The 20,310-nt window shown below is 46.2% G+C and overlaps 1 protein-coding gene across 1 annotated transcript in view; it reads right to left on the bottom strand.

Moving 5' to 3' along the window:
- The window catches only part of ATCAY (ATCAY kinesin light chain interacting caytaxin), a 168,948-nt gene extending 152,307 nt beyond the window's left edge, over positions 1-16,641 (bottom strand). The window contains exons 1-2 of the mRNA XM_075352540.1: positions 16,302-16,641; positions 15,339-15,468 (exon numbers count right to left, since the gene is read on the bottom strand). Coding sequence (XP_075208655.1) covers positions 15,339-15,421 — 83 coding nt within the window. The 5' untranslated portion in view covers positions 15,422-15,468; positions 16,302-16,641. The remainder of the gene's footprint in view (positions 1-15,338; positions 15,469-16,301) is intronic.
- Between the last annotated feature and the right edge of the window lie 3,669 nt (positions 16,642-20,310).

Genomic DNA, 20,310 nt, shown 5'->3' with positions numbered 1-20,310 from the left:
AGACGCTGGCCCTTTGGATCTCTGGCCCTTGGTGGTGGCACTTATCCGGAATGGTTGGGCTGTTGCCTTCAATCGGGACTTAGGTGGGAATGAACCCCTGAGGTCCAGCCCGCAATCAGTTAATTTGACTATGGTGGTGGCTTCTAGCCTAGTTCGGGGTCTGAGTACCCTGCCTGGTGCTCCGGTATCCACTTGGCTCCCCGGTTCGGTTCCGGCGGGCCACTACCCTGTCCCGGTCCCTTATGGTTCCACCGGTCGTATTCCCGGTCTCCTGCAGGCGGCCACTACCGTCTGCCTCCTTGCCAATGGTGACTGGGCTCCAACCCAGCCACCGGAGTAGTCTTTGGCTGGCCTGAGAACAGGTCTGCTTCTGGACACAACCTCCCTCCTTCACTGTCAAAACCACTCTCTCTACTCCCTTGAACTTGACTACAAGATTCCCGCTTCCAGGCCTGTTAACTCCTCGGTGGTTGGAGCCAACCGCCTGGCTCCACCCCCCCTGATGTGGACATCAAACCTGGAGGGTGGTGACAAGGCTTTTAGTTTTACTGATGTTACCTAACTGGGAAGGGGGGTGTATAGTGTTGTTGTGTCTACCTGGGACTACCTGGATAGTCCAGGTCGTCACACATGCTGATAAGATCCACACTGCCTTGTTTTCATGGGTTGTGGGGTGATTTTATGGGATGTCTCAGCAAGGTTGAGTTCTGTGCGTCTGATTATGAATAAAGTATTTGCATTTTTGGATATATTATTATTGTTGACTTGATTTACTGGAAGTTCATAGACTGCCTCCGACCGTCGCTGTGTCACCTCTGCAGCTACTTCCGGGTCGGCTGTGCGGTGCATTGCATAAATGAATATGCATGACAGTAATTAGCCGGGCAGGAAGCAGCAGCCAGCAGAGGCCGAAGACAGCATCGCTGGAGAAGGTAAGTATAAAAAGCTTTTTATTATCAATGTATGTGTTTTTCTGGTACGTGTTTCACGGATCACACCATAGTGTGGTCTGTGGGACATAAGGGATGCCAGAAAAAAATGGACATGTCTCTGTGCGGAGCACATGGACACACGTGTACGCCACACGAAGACACAGTCAGTGATAAATCACTGATGTGTGCGCAGACCCATTGATTTTAATGGGTCTGTGTATGTCTGTGATTCTGGTACGTATAAAAACTGTCATATACGTACCAGAATCACTGACGTGTGAAAGAGGCCTTAGTAAAACTTTCTTATGCCAGTCTCCACCACTGTGCGAGTGAAAAACTATTTAAATCTGAATCCTGAAACAAAATAAGTATACATTTATTAATGATTTTTTTTTATTTCTTTAAACTTGGGACTGTATGGATTACTAAAAGTAGTTATATACTCCTTTTTATTTTTATTAGTTTTTCCACTACTTTTTTCAAAAATGAACTTCCTATTTTTATTATCTACCTTTTTGAATGCTTCATTGATAGATATATTTTTATATCCTCTAGCACAGGGTTCGGGAACCTTTTTGACTGAGAGAGCAATGAACGTCACATATTTTAAAATGTAATTCCATGAGAGCCATACTCACTGGGGGAGCGGCGGTGGTGGAGCGGCTCAAAAGGTCCCAGGAGGCAGGGTAGGCAATGCTGCAGGCACGGAGGGTGGGGGTGTGTGGCTCAAGAGTGTCCAGGTGCGGAGAGTCGGCAATACGGGCTTGTGGGGTGTCACAGCGGCAGGCGCCATTAATCTGCCGACGAGCTGCTTTGAATCTCAGGCAGTTGACCAGATCAATTTCAAAAAATGGACACGGCACATTCGCAGATCGACGCAATGGACTTCAAGAAAATGGCTGTGGAGTCCTATCTGCCCATGCGCAGCTTCCATGGCTATTTTCTTGAAGTTGATCTTGTCAACTGCGGGAGATTTAAAGCATCCCGCAGTCCATTGGCTACTGCGGGCTCACTGCCGTGGCACTCCACGAGAACGCAGTCTTGCCGACCTTGCGCCACCACTACCGCCTTGGTAAGCCATATGCGGTTTGTAAGATGCATTGCCATTTTCCCCCCAGTTTTTTGGGGAAAAAAGTGCATCTTACAAACCAAAAAATACGGTATATTATTTTTAAAGATTTGTCCGCGAGCCAGATGCAGCCATCAAAAGAGCCATATCTGTCTCGCGAGCCATAGGTTCCCAACCCCTGCTCTAGCATGTAATCGTTTTTTAATATTAGTAGATTCATCAAAAAAATCCTTATTATTAGAGCACAGACGCTTCGGGTACTCTATTAACCCTTTCATGACCGGGCGAGTTTCCATTTTACGTTTTTTTGCTCCTCTTCTTCTGAGAGCCGTAACTTTATTATTTTTCCATCAATCTTGCCATATGATAGTTTGTTTTTTGTCGGACGACTTGTGCTTTTAAATAAAACCATACGTTTTAGCATATAGTGTACTGGACAACAGCAAAAAATTCCAAGTGCGGAAAAATTGCAAAAAAGTGCGATTCCATGATTATTTTTGGGATATTTTATTCACCATGTTCACTTTGTGGTAAGACTGATGTTTCAGTGTGATGACTCAGTACGATTTCGCAGACACCAAACATGTATAGGTTTACTTTTATCTAAGGGGTTAAAAAAATTCAGAAGTTTGTCCAAAAAAGTGGCGCATTTTTTGCGCCATTTTCTGCAACAAGTAGCGTTTTCATTTTTCAAGATATGATAATCAATTGTAAAAAATATTCAATATTAAATTAAAATAATTGTGCTTCAAAAGATATTAAATTGCCCTTATAATACATTTCTTTATTCCAAGCAGCAATATCCTATTGGTCTATCTAGATTTTTATACTATGTGTCTTGTTACACCTGTGAATCTCTATGACTTAAGCGGGCTTTACACGCTACGATATATCTAACGAGATGTCGGCGGGGTCACGTCGTAAGTGACGCACATCCGGCATCGTTAGTTATATCGTAGCGTGTGACAGCTATGAACGAGCAGAAATACTCTTCTCGTTCATCGCTGACACGTCGCTCATTTTCTAAAAATCGAGCCACTCTATGCTCCCACTTATCCATACTGCCACGATATGCTCCCACTTATCCATATTGATCCCCCTATGCTCACTGACCACCAATGAAAGAGGTGCCCCTTCCGGAAGTGTGGCAGTGGTCGGATAAACGGCCTGAGGGGGCCGCATGCGTTCCGCGTGCCGTAGTTTAAGGACCCCTGATTTAGATAATAGGACACAAGATACAAAGATGCTATGATCATATTGTGTGTGTGTATATATGTAAGTATATATATATTTTATATATATATATATATATGTGTGTGTGTTGACCGGGGTGCTCGGATCCGGGGTGTTTGTGGTTCGAGGGGTCTGGACCCGGGCTTTGCAGACATTCTGATCCTTGAGAAGGGGATTATTTACAGGGGAGAGGGTCGTGATGCCACCTGCGGGTTGCGGTAATGGGAGTACCGCCGCTGCCGGAAGGAGTACCAGGGCAGATGGTGTGGAGCAGCAAGGTTTCAGTCCCTCCGGGGGTAGGGAAGGCCCAGGCCTCTGGGGTGTTTGTGGGATATTTGGGAGCGCAGAGTGCAGGGGAACCAGGGCACTCACTGTGGGAAGTCGTGGTGCTGGATGAGGATTATAAAGCAGACACTCACATTGAAGATAAACCAAAGTCTCTGTGCATCACAGTCACTATGGGGAGCCCGTCCAGGTGTCCGCTCCCACCGGTGTCACTTTGTAATCCGGAGCCACCTCCGTGCAGAATTTAGTGCTCCGTGTGGCCCCTTGGCTTGAAGCTGTTAGGGCCCTACTTACTGTATTTAGTGTAGCTGTGCTCTTGATGGCTGGCACTTGGGATTTTAGTGGACCGCTTAACTGGAAAGCCCTATCCCCCGTGGTGTGCTGTCGTCTTCAATCTCTGAGCTCTTAGGGAAGTTCATAAAGATACTCTCCCTCACAGGTTAATTATCAGGATGTTGAATCGGCTCCTGACCTAGGGACCTGTACCCCGTCATGCTCGGTACCGGTCAGTTCTTTTGGGTTTCTGATGCCGACAGTCCTCCTAGACTATGTCCGTCGCACCCGTCCAATATCACTGCCACTGGTCCCCGACTGCTCTGGTCCCGGACCACCATCTGTGTCTCAACCTCAGTCTAGCTCCCCAGGAGATACTACTCCAGCTCCTCACTACTTGAAGGCTCTCACTTCTCTGCCTAATTCCACCCTCCCACCAGTCTGCCTGACCCCTAGGTGGGTGGCCCTATTCCAGCTTGATCAAGCCACTGGTGTGTCTGACAGGTCATGATGTGAGGTGTGATTGGGATTTGTGTTGATGGTAATGACACCGGTTTCTGGGAATCTGGAACCATGGGGGGTAGGCCCTGAATCAGGATTGCAGTACCCTGTGGCACCCTGATATACTCAGAGGTGCCGCACACACACACACATATATATATATATATATATATATATATATATACAGTACAGACCAAAAGTTTGGACACACCTTCTCACGCAAAGAGTTTTCTTTTTTTTCAGGACTCTGAAAATTGTAGATTCACATTGAAGGAATTAAAACATGTGGAGTGAAATACTTAAAAAAGTGTGAAACAAATGAAAATATGTCTTATATTCTAGGTTCTTCAAAGTAGCCACATTTGCTTTGATTACTGCTTTGCACACTCTTGGCATTCTCTTGATGAACTTCAAGAGGTAGTCACCGTAAATGGTCTTCCAACAGTCTTGAAGGAGTTCCCAGAGATGCTTAGCACTTGTTGGCCCTTTTGCCTTCACTCTGCGGTCCAGCTCACTCCAAGCCATCTCGATTGGGTTCATGTCTGGTGACTGTGGAGGCCAGGTCATCTGGCGTAGCACCCCATCACTCTCCTTCTTAGTCAAATAGCCCTTACACAGCCTGGAGGTGTGTTTGGGGTCATTGTCCTGTTGAAAAATAAATGATGGTCCAACTAAACGCAAACCGGATGGAATAGCATGCCGCTGCAAGATGCTGTGGTAGCCATGCTGGTTCTGTATGCCTTCAATTTTGAATAACTCCCCAACAGTGTCACCAGCAAAGCACCCCCACACCATCACACCTCCTCCTCCATGCTTCACGGTGAGAGCCAGGCATGTAGAGTCCATCCGTTCACCTTTTCTACAAAGACACGGTGGTTGTATCCAAAGATCTCAAATTTGGACTCATCAGACCAAAGCACTGATTTCCACTGGTCTAATGTCCATTCCTTGTATTCTTCAGCCCAAACAAGTCTCTTCTGCTTGTTGCCTGTCCTTAGCAGTGGTTTCCTCGCAGCTATTTTACCATGAAAGCCTGCTGCACAAAGTCTCCTTTAAATAGTTGTTCTATAGATGAGAAGGTGTGTCCAAATTTTTCGTCTGTACTGTATATATGCAGTATATATATATATATATATATACAGTACAGACCAAAAGTTTGGACACACGTTCTCATCTCTAGAACAACTGTTAAGAGAACACTTTGTGCAGCAGGCCTTCATGGTAAAATAGCTGCTAGGAAACCACTGCTAAGGACAGGAAACAAGCAGAAGAGACTTGTTTGGGCTAAAGAACACAAGGAATGGACATTAGACCAGTGGAAATCTGTGCTTTGGTCTGATGAGTCCAAATTTGAGATCTTTGGATCCAACCACCGTGTCTTTGTAGAAAAGGTGAACGGATGGGCTCTACATGGCTGGTTCCCATCGTGAAGCATGGAGGAGGAGGTGTGATGGTGTGGGGGTGCTTTGCTGGTGACACTGTTGGGGATTTATTCAAAATTGAAGGCATACAGAACCAACATGCCTACCACAGCATCTTGCAGCAGCGTGCTATTCCATCCGATTTGCGTTTAGGCTAGTTTCACACTTGCGTTGAACAGCATCCGTCACAATGCGTTGTGTAACGCATGTGATGGATGTCTTGCAAAAAGTGTGATAATAAAGGCCACGGATTCCAGTGAAATAACGCGTTGCGTTAAGTTTTCTTTAGCTAAGAGAGAGCCCTCATCTTCACCGCACACACCCCGACATCACCGCACACATCCCGACATCACCACACACACCCCGACATCACCGCACACACCCCGACATCACCGCACACATCCCGATATCACCGCACACATCCCGACATCACCGCACACATCCCAACATCACCGCACACACCCCAACATCACCGCACACATCCCGACATCACCGCACACATCTCGACATCACCGCACACATCCCGACATTACCGCACACATCCCGACATTACCGCACACATCCTGACACCACCGCACACATCCCGACATTACCACACACATCCCGACATTACCACCCTCATCTTCACCGCACTCATCCCAACATTACCGCACACATCTTCACCGCACACACCCCGACATCACCGCACACATCTCGACATCACCGCACACATCTCGACATCACCGCACACATCCCGACATTACCGCACACATCCTGACACCACCGCACACATCCCGACATCACCGCACACATCCCGACATTACCGCCCACATCCCGACATTACCGCCCACATCTTCACCGCACACATCCCGATGCTACAGCCCTCATCTTCACCGCACACACACCGGCACTACCGCACCCATCATCACCGCAAACACACACCGGCATTACCTCAGTGACGTCCCCGCTGACAGCGCGATACACTTCAGTTGCTGCGTGGAGCTCACAGGAGCGACGGTATTCTACTGCCGCTCCTGTCACCTTCATGTAGCAGAGCTGGATGCGGGACCTCGTGTGGATTACGTCGGACCTGGAGGGGTATTTGGGGATTTTAATAAAGTGGTGAAAGAGGGTGTTTTTTTTCTTTTATTCCAAATAAAGGATTTTTTCGAGTGTATGTGTTTATTTACTTTCACTTACAGGTTAATCATGGAAGGTATGTCGGGGAGACGCCTGCCATGATTAACCTAGGACTTAGTGGCAGCTATGGGCTGCTGCCATTAACTCCTTATTACCTCGATTGCCCCCGCACCAGGGCAATTTGGGATGAGCCAGGTTGAGTCCCGAGACTGTCGCATCTAACGGATGCGGCAATTCCGGGTGCCTGCTGGCTGATATTTTCAGGCTGGGGGGGCTCCCCATAACATGGAGCTCCCCATCCTGAGAATACCCGCCTTCAGCCATGTGGCTTTACCTTGGCTGGTATCAAAATTGGGGGGGACCACACGCCATTTTTTTAAATTATTTATTTATTTATTGTACTGCAAGATATAGACCCGCCCACCGGCGGCTGTGATTGGTTGCAGTGAGACAGCTGTCACCCAGCTTGGGGGCCAGTCTGACTGCAACCAATCATAGGCGCCGGTGGGCGGGGGCAGCAGTGAATACGAGATTGAATAATGGGTGGCCGGCTTTTTCAAAAGAGGAAAAGCCGCCGGAGCAGTGGGAGAGCTCTGCAGCGTCGCACCCGTGATCGGTGAGTATGAGAGAGGGGGAGAGAGGGAGGGAGAGGGGGGGACAGAGACCAGGAGTGATTTTAAACGATTTTGATCGTTCTGCTGGACATGCTGAGCATGCGCAGTAGAACGTGACGAAATCAGTCAGCGGATTCTGCCGCTTAGCGCATAGCGGTTTAAACTGCCACCATAGACAATCATTAGACACCGTGGCGTATTCCAACGGAATCCGTCAAGGTGCGCTATTTTAACAACACAAAAAACGCTACATGCAGCGTTCCTTCCACCCGACGCTGCGGCAAAATAACAAAGCTGCGTCGTGCAGCGGATCCAACGCAAGACCATCCGTTGCTACCCGTAGCTAATAGAAGTCTGTGAGGAATATAACAGTTTCCTGCAATGGTTACCGTAATTCCTCAAGGCTGCGGATAGCAACGGAAGCCGATCAACGCAAGTGTGAAAGTAGCCTTAGTTGGACCATCATTTACTTTTCAACAGGACAATGACCACAATCAAACCTCCAGGCTGTGTAAGGGCTATTTGACTAAGAAGGAGAGTGATGGGGTGCTACGCCAGATGATCTGGTCTCCACAGTCACCAGACCTTAACCCAATCGAGATGGTTTGGGGTGAGCTGGACCACAGAGTGAAGGCAAAAGGGCCAACAAGTGCTAAGCATCTCTGGAAACTCCTTCAAGACTGTTGGAAGACCATTTCCGGTGACTACCTCTTGAAGCTCGCCAAGAGTGTGCAAAGTAGCAATGAAAGCAAAAAGGTGGCTACTTTGAAGAACCTTGAACATAAGACATATTTTCAGTTGTTTCACACTTTTTTAAGTAGTTCATTCCACATGTTTTAATTCATAGTTTTGATGCCTTCAATGTGAATCTACAATTTTCAGAGTCCTGAAAATAAAGAAAACTCTTTGAATGAGAAAATGAGAAGGTGTGTCCAAACTTTTGGTCTGTACTGTGTGTGTGTACATATATATATATATATATATATATATATATATATATACTGTATATGTAATAAAAATTCTCTTATCTGTTAATGTGTCATCACAAACTTTACAATCAAAAACTCAAAACAGACTCCCAGTTCTATGTCAATCCCGATTAAGGAAGGAGAACCAAAGAAATTGTCAACCTTCAGACACAATTTCCCCCCAATTTTTTTTTACATTAAAAAACATGACATTATAAAAAAAGAGAATACCACCAATGTGGCTGTAAACAAATAGAACCAGAGTACAAAAATACTTAACAATTATCACTAATTATGCACACATATCTCGTATATGCCCATGTACATATATATATATATACACATGCATGTACAAACTTGCCCAATATCTCAAAGCCCTGTAGCAGTGCTAAAACTTGTCAATATTACAATATAAATAATAAATACATGGACTTATATTCTAAAGTGCAAAAGTGCCTTTTCATAAACAACACCTGCCCGTGTATGGCCACCTGCCAACATTACATTTAGCTATAATAAATGCTTTATAAAAGTGTACTATCAAATAGCAGTTTCATAAAAGATATTAAGTATTGCAGGTCTATATGTCATCAACACTCTATTTATTGCACATAAAAAGAACCAAATGCTGTACACTTACTTATCAAAATGACTACTGGCCCATGTGTTTATCTCCTGCCTCCGACGCGCATTTTGTCACCTTCATCAGGATGCAGATGCATCCTGTGCTCCTCTCACTGAACACCAATAAAAGAGGTGCCCCTTCCGGAAGTGCGGCGGGAACCGGACAAACGGCCTCAGGGGGGCTCATGTGGCCTGTGGGCCGTAGTTTGGGGACCCCTGAGGCAGGACAGAGCAGAGCCACACAGAGCAGAGCCAGGACAAAGCAGAGTTGTACAGAGCAGAGCCAGGACAGAGCAGAGCCTGCAGCCCCAGCTCAGTGGTAAGACACCACCGGATTATAAAACAGACCCCATATTTTTTTTTACCTTTTTATTCCTCTAAATTTGGGGTGCGTCTTATAATTTGGTGCTGCTTATAAAACGAAAAATACGGTACCTTCAAACATCACATGCTATGTGAAAGGAAGTAGGAAATCCACCTGTGTGCAATCTAAGGCTAGGATTTTCCAGATAAATCTGCAGGTTACCGCAAGTACAGACACTCCCCATGTTATCCTATGGGATCTGGGGAGTGCTGTATGAATGCTGCGGTATGTGCGGCGGCAGAATATGCTGCGGATTTCCCACAGCCGCACATAACTGCATGTCAATTATTCATGCAGAAATATCTGCAGATGTCCCGCCTTTCTACTATGGAGATAGAGGGTGGGACGTCCGCAGGTATTTCCGCACTTGTCCCGCAGGTTTACCGCAACACAAATGCTTGAATCCTGAAGCAATGGGTAGCTGCGGTTTCCAGGGAGCAGCTGCGGGAAACCTGCAGACAAACCTGCGGCAAAGTCTGCAGGTACAGTTAGGTCCAGAAATATTTGGACAGTGACACAATTTTCGCGAGTTGGGCTCTGCATGCCACCACATTGGATTTGAAATGAAATCTCGACAACAGAATTCAAGTGCAGATTGTAACGTTTAGTTTGAAGGTTTGAACAAAAATATCTGATAGAAATTGTAGGAATTGTACACATTTCTTTACAAACACTCCACATTTTAGGAGGTCAAAAGTAATTGGACAAATAAACCAAACCCAAACAAAATATTTTTTTTTTCAATATTTTGTTGCGAATCCTTTGGAGGCAATCACTGCCTTAAGTCTGGAACCCATGGATATCACCAAACGCTGGGTTTCCTCCTTCTTAATGCTTTGCCAGGCCTTTACAGCCGCAGCCTTCAGGTCTTGCTTGTTTGTGGGTCTTTCCGTCTTAAGTCTGGATTTGAGCAAGTGAAATGCATGCTCAATTGGGTTAAGATCTGGTGATTGACTTGGCCATTGCAGAATGTTCCACTTTTTTGCACTCATGAACTCCTGGGTAGCTTTGGCTGTATGCTTGGGGTCATTGTCCATCTGTACTATGAAGCGCCGTCCGATCAATTTTGCGGCATTTGGCTGAATCTGGGCTGAAAGTATATCCCGGTACACTTCAGAATTCATCCGGCTACTCTTGTCTGCTGTTATGTCATCAATAAACACAAGTGACCCAGTGCCATTGAAAGCCATGCATGCCCATGCCATCACGGTGCCTCCACCATGTTTTACAGAGGATGTGGTGTGCCTTGGATCATGTGCCGTTCCCTTTCTTCTCCAAACTTTTTTCTTCCCATCATTCTGGTACAGGTTGATCTTTGTCTCATCTGTCCATAGAATACTTTTCCAGAACTGAGCTGGCTTCATGAGGTGTTTTTCAGCAAATTTAACTCTGGCCTGTCTATTTTTGGAATTGATGAATGGTTTGCATCTAGATGTGAACCCTTTGTATTTACTTTCATGGAGTCTTCTCTTTACTGTTGACTTAGAGACAGATACACCTACTTCACTGAGAGTGTTCTGGACTTCAGTTGATGTTGTGAACGGGTTCTTCTTCACCAAAGAAAGTATGCGGCGATCATCCACCACTGTTGTCATCCGTGGACACCCAGGCCTTTTTGAGTTCCCAAGCTCACCAGTCAATTCCTTTTTTCTCAGAATGTACCCGACTGTTGATTTTGCTACTCCAAGCATGTCTGCTATCTCTCTGATGGATTTTTTCTTTTTTTTAGCCTCAGGATGTTCTGCTTCACCTCAATTGAGAGTTCCTTAGACCGCATGTTGTCTGGTCACAGCAACAGCTTCCAAATGCAAAACCACACACCTGTAATCAACCCCAGACCTTTTAACTACTTCATTGATTACAGGTTAACGAGGGAGACGCCTTCAGAGTTAATTGCAGCCCTTAGAGTCCCTTGTCCAATTACTTTTGGTCCCTTGAAAAAGAGGAGGCTATGCATTACAGAGCTATGATTCCTAAACCCTTTCTCCGATTTGGATGTGAAAACTCTCATATTGCAGCTGGTAGTGTGCACTTTCAGCCCATATTATATATATAATTGTATTTCTGAACATGTTTTTGTAAACAGCTAAAATAACAAAACTTGTGTCACTGTCCAAATATTTCTGGACCTAACTGTACATTGTCCCGTGGGTACATAGCCTAAGGGGTACTTTGCACACTACGACATCGCAGATGCAATGTCGTTGGGGTCAAATCGAAAGTGACGCACATCCGGCGTCGCTGTCGACATCGGAGTATGTGAATCCTTTTTGATACGATTAACGAGCACAAAATCGTCGTAATCATATCATCGGTGTAGTGTCCAACATTTTCATAATTTCGCTGCAGCGACGGTACGATGTTGTTCCTCGTTCCTGCGGCAGCACAAATCGTGAGAAGCCGCAGGAGCGAGGAACATCAGCTTACCTGCGTCACCGCGGCTCACGCCGGCTATGCGGAAGGACGGAGGTGGGCGGGATGTTTACGTCCCACTAATCTCCGCTCCTCCACTTCTATTGGCTGCCTGCTGTGTGACGTCGCTGTGTCGCCGCACGACCCGCCCCCTTAGGAAGGAGGCGGTTCGCCTGCCAGAGCGACGTTGCAGGGCATGTGAAGTTGCCGTAGCGATAATGTTCGCTACAGCAGCTATCACAAGACATCGCTGCTGCGACGCGGGCGGGGACAATCGCGCTCAGCATCGCAAGCATCGGCTTGTGATGTCGTAGTGTGCAAAGTACCCCAAGTGTCATGTGGTATATCAGTATATACACACCTTTTATGAAAGGCCAGAGGCTGCAACACCATTAAGCACCAGGTACACTAACCAAACAACACCATGAAGACCAAGGAGATCTCCAAACAAGTCAGAGACAAATTATTTTTCTTGGTTCTAATAATTTTAACCCCAAGTTCCCCCAAAGTGTAAATCTCATGTACATGTTTCTAGTATACTATCTGTGAAAGAGATTCTTTATCTCATGTTTCAAATGCTGCATGGATCAGCTGACTTAAAGGTTGGCTGTATCATGTCTTTTCTCCTGCTATATATACTGTATATATGACACTGTACAGTACCATATGTAAATGTGATGATCCTGAGGAAGAAGAGTAAAGGGTGCTTTACACGCTGCGACATCGCTAGCGATCTCGTTAGCGATGTGACACGCCAGATCGCAGATGCGAGCTGCCGAGACCGCACATAGGTCATTTTTATAGCACCGGTCACATGTGCGATCGGCAGATCGCATCTGCGATCTAGCGTGTCACATCGCTAACAAGATCGCTAGTGATGTTGCAGCGTGTAAAGCCCCCTTAACTCCGACAGCATAGAATAAAGTCACATCTTGAAGATAAATCACTTATCTTTATTGTACAGCAGCACAGCAATTAACCCTTTCCACTTCTAGAAACTATCATAAAGGCTTGGAGTAGGGATAGCTGAACACTGAGCTGTGACAAAGAATCGGACATGTTTGCTAATGGTGATTGCGAATGTGCAACGACAGGTGCAGGGCAGGAGGCATCCACGTCTGCATCCTGGACAGGGGATTTGCAAGCACATAGCACAGGGAAAGAGGCAGTGGTGTCACTCTCATACACTAATTGTGGACACAGCCCCACCTAGTCGGTTGCTTTGATGACATGTGCCTGAGCAACCTGGTGGTGGTCAGGCTGTTAATTGGGATCACATGGGGTCACTTCTAGTGGGCTCTGCTGTTTTGTCATGTCAGGGGACTCTTCAAATGTGACATAATGTGACGCCCTGGGCAAGCCAGGGGTCACAGGTCATCACACCACCACACCCTACACCCCAGTTAGGAACACCAAAGCTAACCAGAAATCCTTGTTGCCTTCCTCCAGGGGCTGATGTCCACACCAGGGGGTGGGCCAGGCGGTTGGCACCACCCACCGAGGAGTTCACAGCCCTGGAGGCGGGAAAACCAGGCAGTTAGAGTTTGGAGGAGGAAGTGGAAGGAGTAAGCAGTCAGCTCAGGGAAGAGCTTGAGAACAGTTAGGGAAGTGAAGTGAAAGTAGAAGTGAAGTAGTAGTGAAGCTAAAGAGAGAAGCTGAAGTGACAGTAGTAAAGCCTGAAGTTGGTCCGGCTGTGTGCCAGGACAGTGACAGCAAGGTCAGCAGACGGCGGTGATAGTCTGGAGGGGGACTGCTCGGAGGTTGCTGGAAGGACCGCGGACGGGTAGTGGCCCGGCGGTCTGGAGCAGTATACGAAGAACAGTCAGCACCAGGGCAGGGGCCTCTCGGATCCCGGCAAGGCTAGGAGTCGCCATAATTTGCCAAATCCGTCAGTGAAGGGGACGTCTGTCTCCAAACAACCAAGTCCCGATTGAAGGCAACAGTCCAACCGTAACGGAAAGACACCGCTACCACCAGGGCACCAGTTTCTCAGGGCCAGCGCCTGCGGGCAAAGTAGGGCTCCTCCGGCCCATATCCAAGCCGGGGAGCGGGTTACCGGTGGGAACCCATCGCAACCATCGCAGGACAGAGGGACCGTCACCGACTGGGGAAAGCAAGTGCAGCCGTCCGTGGGAACCGTCTTTCCAGCCGTGTATTTTGCCGGAAACTGTGTCAACGTCTCAGGCTGAGTGAGTACCACAGTGCCGCAAGGCACAGCGCTGCCCCCGCGTCCCTGCGCCCACCAAGCCCTGCATCACCCACCTAATCACTGGGCCCCGGGATCACCAACCCCTACCCACGGAGGGGCAACACAACAACTGGCTGCTCCATACCATCCTTCCCGGGATCCCCATACAGAGCAGCGGTGGTGTCAACAAATCACCACAACCGTGGGTGGCGTCACGGACAATAACCAATCCCCACACCCAAAATCCCCTTTCACTCACGGGCGAGGAGCGCCGCTAGAGTCCCTGGGATCCGGCCCATCGCTCGAGCCACCGAGCAGCAGCAGGCCGCAGCAGCCGCGGCAGCCGGACCCGAGCAGCAGTGGGAGAGCGCGTCGTCCCCTCCTCCGCCCGCGACAATAGCATCTGCCAATTTAATCCAGCCAAAATGGTGCTCCTTCCCATCTGAGTCATATGGTGCACCCAAAAAGTAGTTTTCCACCACATATGGAGTATTGGCATACTAAGGAGAAGTTGCACAACAAATTGTAAGGTCTCTTATAGGCAGTAATGCCTATGGTCAACATGACTACAGCATTATAGTTTATGGATGGCAATCCCTGCATGTTGATTGGCTATCTAACAGCCACAAAACATGCAAGGTGGGGTAACGAGTAATGATTGAGTAACAAACAGTGGTGAGAATTCTTGCTCATCACTTGTAGGTGTAACACAGATACACCTAAAAGTCACCGCACAGTCCCTTGTCCTGATACTGTTGTATTGCTGTGTGCTGTATCACTATACCTGTCTGTGTTCCAATACTTGACGGAGTCGCTGCTGCACCATTCCGTACCAATTGTATCTGCCATACCCGCTGCTGCAACAGTCCGTACTAGCTGTATCTGCCATACCTACTGCTGCACTCATCCATACCAGCTGTGCCTGCCACATCAGCCATCCCGGCTGCACCTATCTTATCAGAGACTGTGAGTGTTCGTACCCCTGGGGCCAACAGTCACAACACTGAGTCTCCCTGAGTGGCACCTTGTGGCTACTGACAGCCAACTACACCCTCACCATCAAAGGCTCTGGTGAATGCCAGGTGTGTGCGTAGTCACGCTCCTCATGTGTACTCTGTACTGTGGCCCAGAGGGTCCACTCACCTTTCGCACCCAACAAGCATTTCAGTAGGCATACAAAATACATGTTCTACATTTTACATCAGCTTGCTTTCAGGATCATGTTTGTTTTAGTCTTTAGATAATTCTGAGTTCATATTTTGTGGAGAATGTTAATAATCTAATTTTCTTCTATTATATAACTTCATTTAGCAGCTTATACATAAAAGAACTTACTTTGGAAAGTCTTCATCCTGCCATTCTTCTTTAACTTCCACATCAACATTTTCCATACGCAATGTTGCCTCTGTTGTCCCCATTGTTTTGTGCCGTTCAGCGGGTATTATAGGAATTTAAGTTTAGAACCCTAAAAAAAGGTTAAAACAGGTACAATGTCATTTGTCATAAGTGAATTAGTGAATGGGGAAAAATAATCTATCAATTTGTTACCCCACATTATTGCATCATGATGACCCAAAGGGAAGCAAAAGCTTTTTGAGACAGTTACTATTAATATACCTTCTAATACTGAGAAAGATTCCCTCCTTACTTCTGTCATGGTGCAGCACATTTCTATGGATTAATGGCCTATCTCCTGTAAACTAGGACATACTGTAGAAGATGTAATAGTATTACTTTTAAAAAGAGAAATCCAGGCCCCTTGAAATCACCATACGTCCTATGACCTCCATAGTCTCACTAATCTCATGTTTTGTCTGTGTGAGCTATTGGTGAAAACTTCTTTATCTATACATATCGATGCCATCTTGTAATGGCTAGGATCCTCAGTACAAATATATAATTAGAGAACAAATCTCTTTAATAAATTCATATATTTCTATGCATTTAGACCCCTAAATCATCTTTTCCCATAACTGTAAGGATGCATTTTTCTTTGATTGCTCACTGATTTCGGGACTAAACCTAAAGGCCCAGCTAAACGACAAAATTAACAAAGGCCCTCTACCACCAATATCACTATTCACTATTCACATGCTAGCCTCGTATTTGCACTCATCCTTTATCTTTCGTATGATGGATACATTAGAATATATTGAGTATTTCACATAGCAGATTTACTAAATGTATCTTCACCTTCAACATCCACTAATCCATAGATGAATGTGACTCTATTACAAAATCATATTATTACCAGGAAACATCTAGGTCAAGCATTTATATTAACCATTGAAAACCTACCTTTCTTAAGGGAAGAATTAGCTTAATGCAATGTAAATAAACATGAAAAATGTCTATGCAGAAACGTCTTCCAGCTCAGTCCTCATCTGCCTGGAGAACATCTCTAAAATGGTTCATTTAAATCCCGGAGAACATGGCACTTTTACAGTGCACTGAATGGCCCTTGAAGATGCTGCAATCCCTCATTTTTGGGATGTGTTATATTAATTAGTCCTCAGCAGAGTGGACATGCCTGTAGAAGATATGTGCAGCAAGGCTATGTGTCATCCGCTCACAGTTGGTCCAGGTTTGGCAGCTGATGTACCAGCTATTGTGAATGTGCAATGGAGGAGACAGGAAGGCGAAGAGGAGGAGGAGGGGGATTGTTACTCCAATAGCTACCACCCCTCCCTTTTCTAGGGAAGGCTAGTCTTCATTGGATAGAGCTTGGCAGCATCCTGGTAAACTAGAAGTCAGGCAGATCGAAAGAAGGCAAGCTGTTAGCGTATACTGATGGATTAACCCAAGATATTGAATAAAGCGCTGTATGGCAGGTGACCCAATAGATGACATCAGAACAGCTAACAACTACATATATAGTTTTCTTATCACACTATAGTTTTAGTGAAATAATATGACTTTACATGTCATGTACATTGAAATTGGCATGTTTCGTACTGTGATGACTGTTATACTGTTTACATTGCAGGCTATCCATTATTCCTTCATTCTTTACAAGATACACAGGACTTTCTTACAGAACAGAATTGGAACCAATGTTTTATATATTTAAAAATGGCACATTTTGCACCATCAAAATTACAGGGGTAGTTTACAAAGACTGTGCCCTATTTACAAACAGAAAAAAACAACAATCTTCATCATTCCTAGTAAAATCTTTAAAATCTTAGATTTTATTAAAAAAAAATCCAGGACAGAAACAGATTGATCCTTTCATTCTCTGTTCTATAATAATACTAGATGTGTGAGGGATCTCATGAAAGATTGAAAATACTGCCATATCTGCATAACGGTCATTAAGTGCTCTTTTAAGGAAAGAAATAGGTGCACAAAGCAAAAACAAACAAAACTTCAATTTATTTTTGGGAATTTTGCAAAACATTTAGAAATTATTCAGATTTCCGTTTGTTTTTTTTGCGTACAAGTGCTACTCAATCTATCAAAATATAAAAACAGTTAATCTGATTGGTACATGGTGTTGCAAGAAAAAATTCCAAATGGCAAAATTAAGGTTTTTTTTTGTTCGCTGCAACATTGGATTAAAATGCTATAACAAGCGATCAAAACAGCGCATCTATGCAAAAATGGTGTCATTAAAAAATAGAGATGAGCGAACCTTTCAAAGTTCGGTTTGCTGATCTTTACTGAGACTTACTGAACATTTCGGAGAAGTTACCGAACCCATTAAATCCAATGAGAGGCCAAACTTATGTGTTGTAAAATGGTGTAGGAGGGCTGTAAAATAAAGAAAATAAAGCAGGACACACTTACTGACTCTCCAGCGTGGCTGTAACTGCTTCTGAGGCTGTAATTGCCTCCGTGGCTGTACTCCCAGGGCCGCTAATTATCCTTCATCCATATTCACTGCTTTCTCTGCCCACCAGCGTCTCTGATTGGCTAACTAGAAACCAATATAAATGACAAATAAGGTCATTATAAAAATAATATAAAAAAAAAATAAAAAAACCTAACCAAACAACTCTGATTGGCTGCAGTCAGACCCTAATCACAGTCAGTGTCTGTGATTGGATGGATCAAGGAGAGGGTGAAAACATGGTCTGGAGGAGCGCAAGAGAGGCCAGGTTAAATGGTAAGTTAAAAAATATTTTTCTTTTATTTAATAACCTGCCACAACGCGTTTCGATATGTAAAATATCTTCATCAGGTGGATATTTGATGGAATACGGGAGGTGACATTTAAAGGGGCTAATGTATTCCCATTGGATAACATCAAAAGGGTTAATAAAGCTAACCCTTGCTGGGACGCATTAACCCCTTAAAAGATAACAATGTTAAAAACATAATATATCAAAATTAAAAACTACATTTAAGTCCCAAATATAAAAAGACAATAATAATACAGCAATAGGATATTAAATCAATAACCCTTACAGCATCCTCATGAAATTATACATATAAAGAAAATTAGAATTGATAATATTAAAAATATTAAAAAGGGGAATAGACCATTTCATGTGTCAAATTACAATGCTTACATCTCCACTATTGTACGTTCGCACAGGTGTACATACGTGCACAATAGGTACCGTTGCACCCTTGCCGCAAAACCTCCATATACAAAAACGCCTGAGTGGAGATATGAGTATTAATGTTTAGCAATGTTTTTGATGGTTAGGTTCAAACCCTCGGGATATAAGGTGCCCAATTTATAGATTCAGAAACTCTCACGTTTGATTAATCTTTCAAAACGATCAGGGCCAGAGTTTGCTACGTGATCAATAATTAATAGTCTCAGATATTTAGGGTCTTTTTGGTGTGTAGTATAAAAATGTCTGGATAGACTATGTTGCTGTGACGCCCTGGGCAAGCCAGGGGTCACAGGTCATCACACCACCACACCCTACACCCCAGTTAGGAACACCCAAGCTACCAAAATCCTTGTTGCCTTCCTGCAGAGGCTGATGTTCAAACCAGGGGGTGGGCCAGGCGGTTGGCTCCGCCCACCGAGGAGTTCACAGCTCTGGAGGCGGGAAGAACCAGGCAGAAGAGAGATAGAGTTTGGAGGAGGAAGTGGAAGGAGTGGAAGTTTAGCCCAGGCAGGGCTTGAGTGAGGAGTAAACAAGTAGACAAGTGAAAGTAGAAGAAAGCCTGAAGTGGTCCAGCTGTGTACAGGACAGAGTCAGCAAGGTCAGCAACGTCGGTGATTGTCCGGAGGGGTGACCGTTTGGAAGTTCCTGGAAGGACCGCGGACGGGTGGTGGCCCGGCGGTCTGGAGCAGTGTACAAAGGACAGTCAGCACCAGGGCAGGGGCCTCTCGGACCCCGGCAAGGTTAGGAGTCGCCATAATTTGCCAAATCCATCAGTGAAGGGGACGTAGATCCCCCAACAACCAAGTCCCGATTGAAGGCAACAGCCCAACCATCACAGTAGAGACACCGCCACTGCCAGGGCACCAGTTTCTAAGGGCCAGCGCCTGCGGGCAAAGAGTAGAGCTCTTCCGGTCCAGCTTGAAGCCGGGGAGCGGGTTACCGGTGGGAACCCATCGAGACCATCAACAACATCAGGTGCAGGGAAAAGGGACATCACCGTCACCTACTGGGGAAAGCAAGTGCAGCCGTCCGTGGGAACCGTCTTTCCAGCCGTGTGTTTTACCGAGAACTGTGTCAACGTCTCAGGCTGAGTGAGTACCACAGTGCCGCAAGGCACAGCGCTGCCCCCGCGTCCCTGCGCCCACCAAGCCCTGCATCTCCCACCTCACCACTGGGCCCCGGGATCACCAACCCCTACCCACGGAGGGGCAACACAACAACTTGCTGCTTCACACCATCACTCCCGGGATCCCCACACCGAGCAGCGGTGGTGCTAACAAATCACCACAACCGTGGGTGGCGTCACGGACAATAGACTTTATCCCAACACCCAATCCCCTTTCACTCACGGGCAAGGAGCGCCGCTCGAGAAGCCCCGGGATCCGGCCCACCGCTCGAGCCACCACAGAGCAGCAGCAGCCGGACCCGAGCAGAGGGGTGAGCGCAGTGCTGACACCCTCCTCCCCGCCCGCGACAACTTGGCGTCACGAACAGGATCTTACCGCTCTGCCGTCTGGTAGAGGTGCGCCTTGTTACCGCCGGAGGTATCCGGCAGAAAAATTTCAGAAGCCGCCATCTTTGGCGCGAAAAGTTCCCGCTCGAGCGTCTTCTCGAGTAGCAGAGGCGCGAAGGCCAAAACCCCGCCCCGAGAGAGGAGGGGCCGGAAAGAGCTAAGGGGGACGGAAACAAGATGTCTGCGCCCGACGGAGCCGCTGGAGGAGCGGCGGTCGCAGCCGCAG

The sequence above is a fragment of the Anomaloglossus baeobatrachus genome, chromosome 1, assembly GCF_048569485.1.
Source record: "Anomaloglossus baeobatrachus isolate aAnoBae1 chromosome 1, aAnoBae1.hap1, whole genome shotgun sequence".
In the NCBI taxonomy this organism is placed as follows: domain Eukaryota; kingdom Metazoa; phylum Chordata; class Amphibia; order Anura; family Aromobatidae; genus Anomaloglossus; species Anomaloglossus baeobatrachus.
This window is presented reverse-complemented; position numbering and strand designations above follow the sequence as displayed.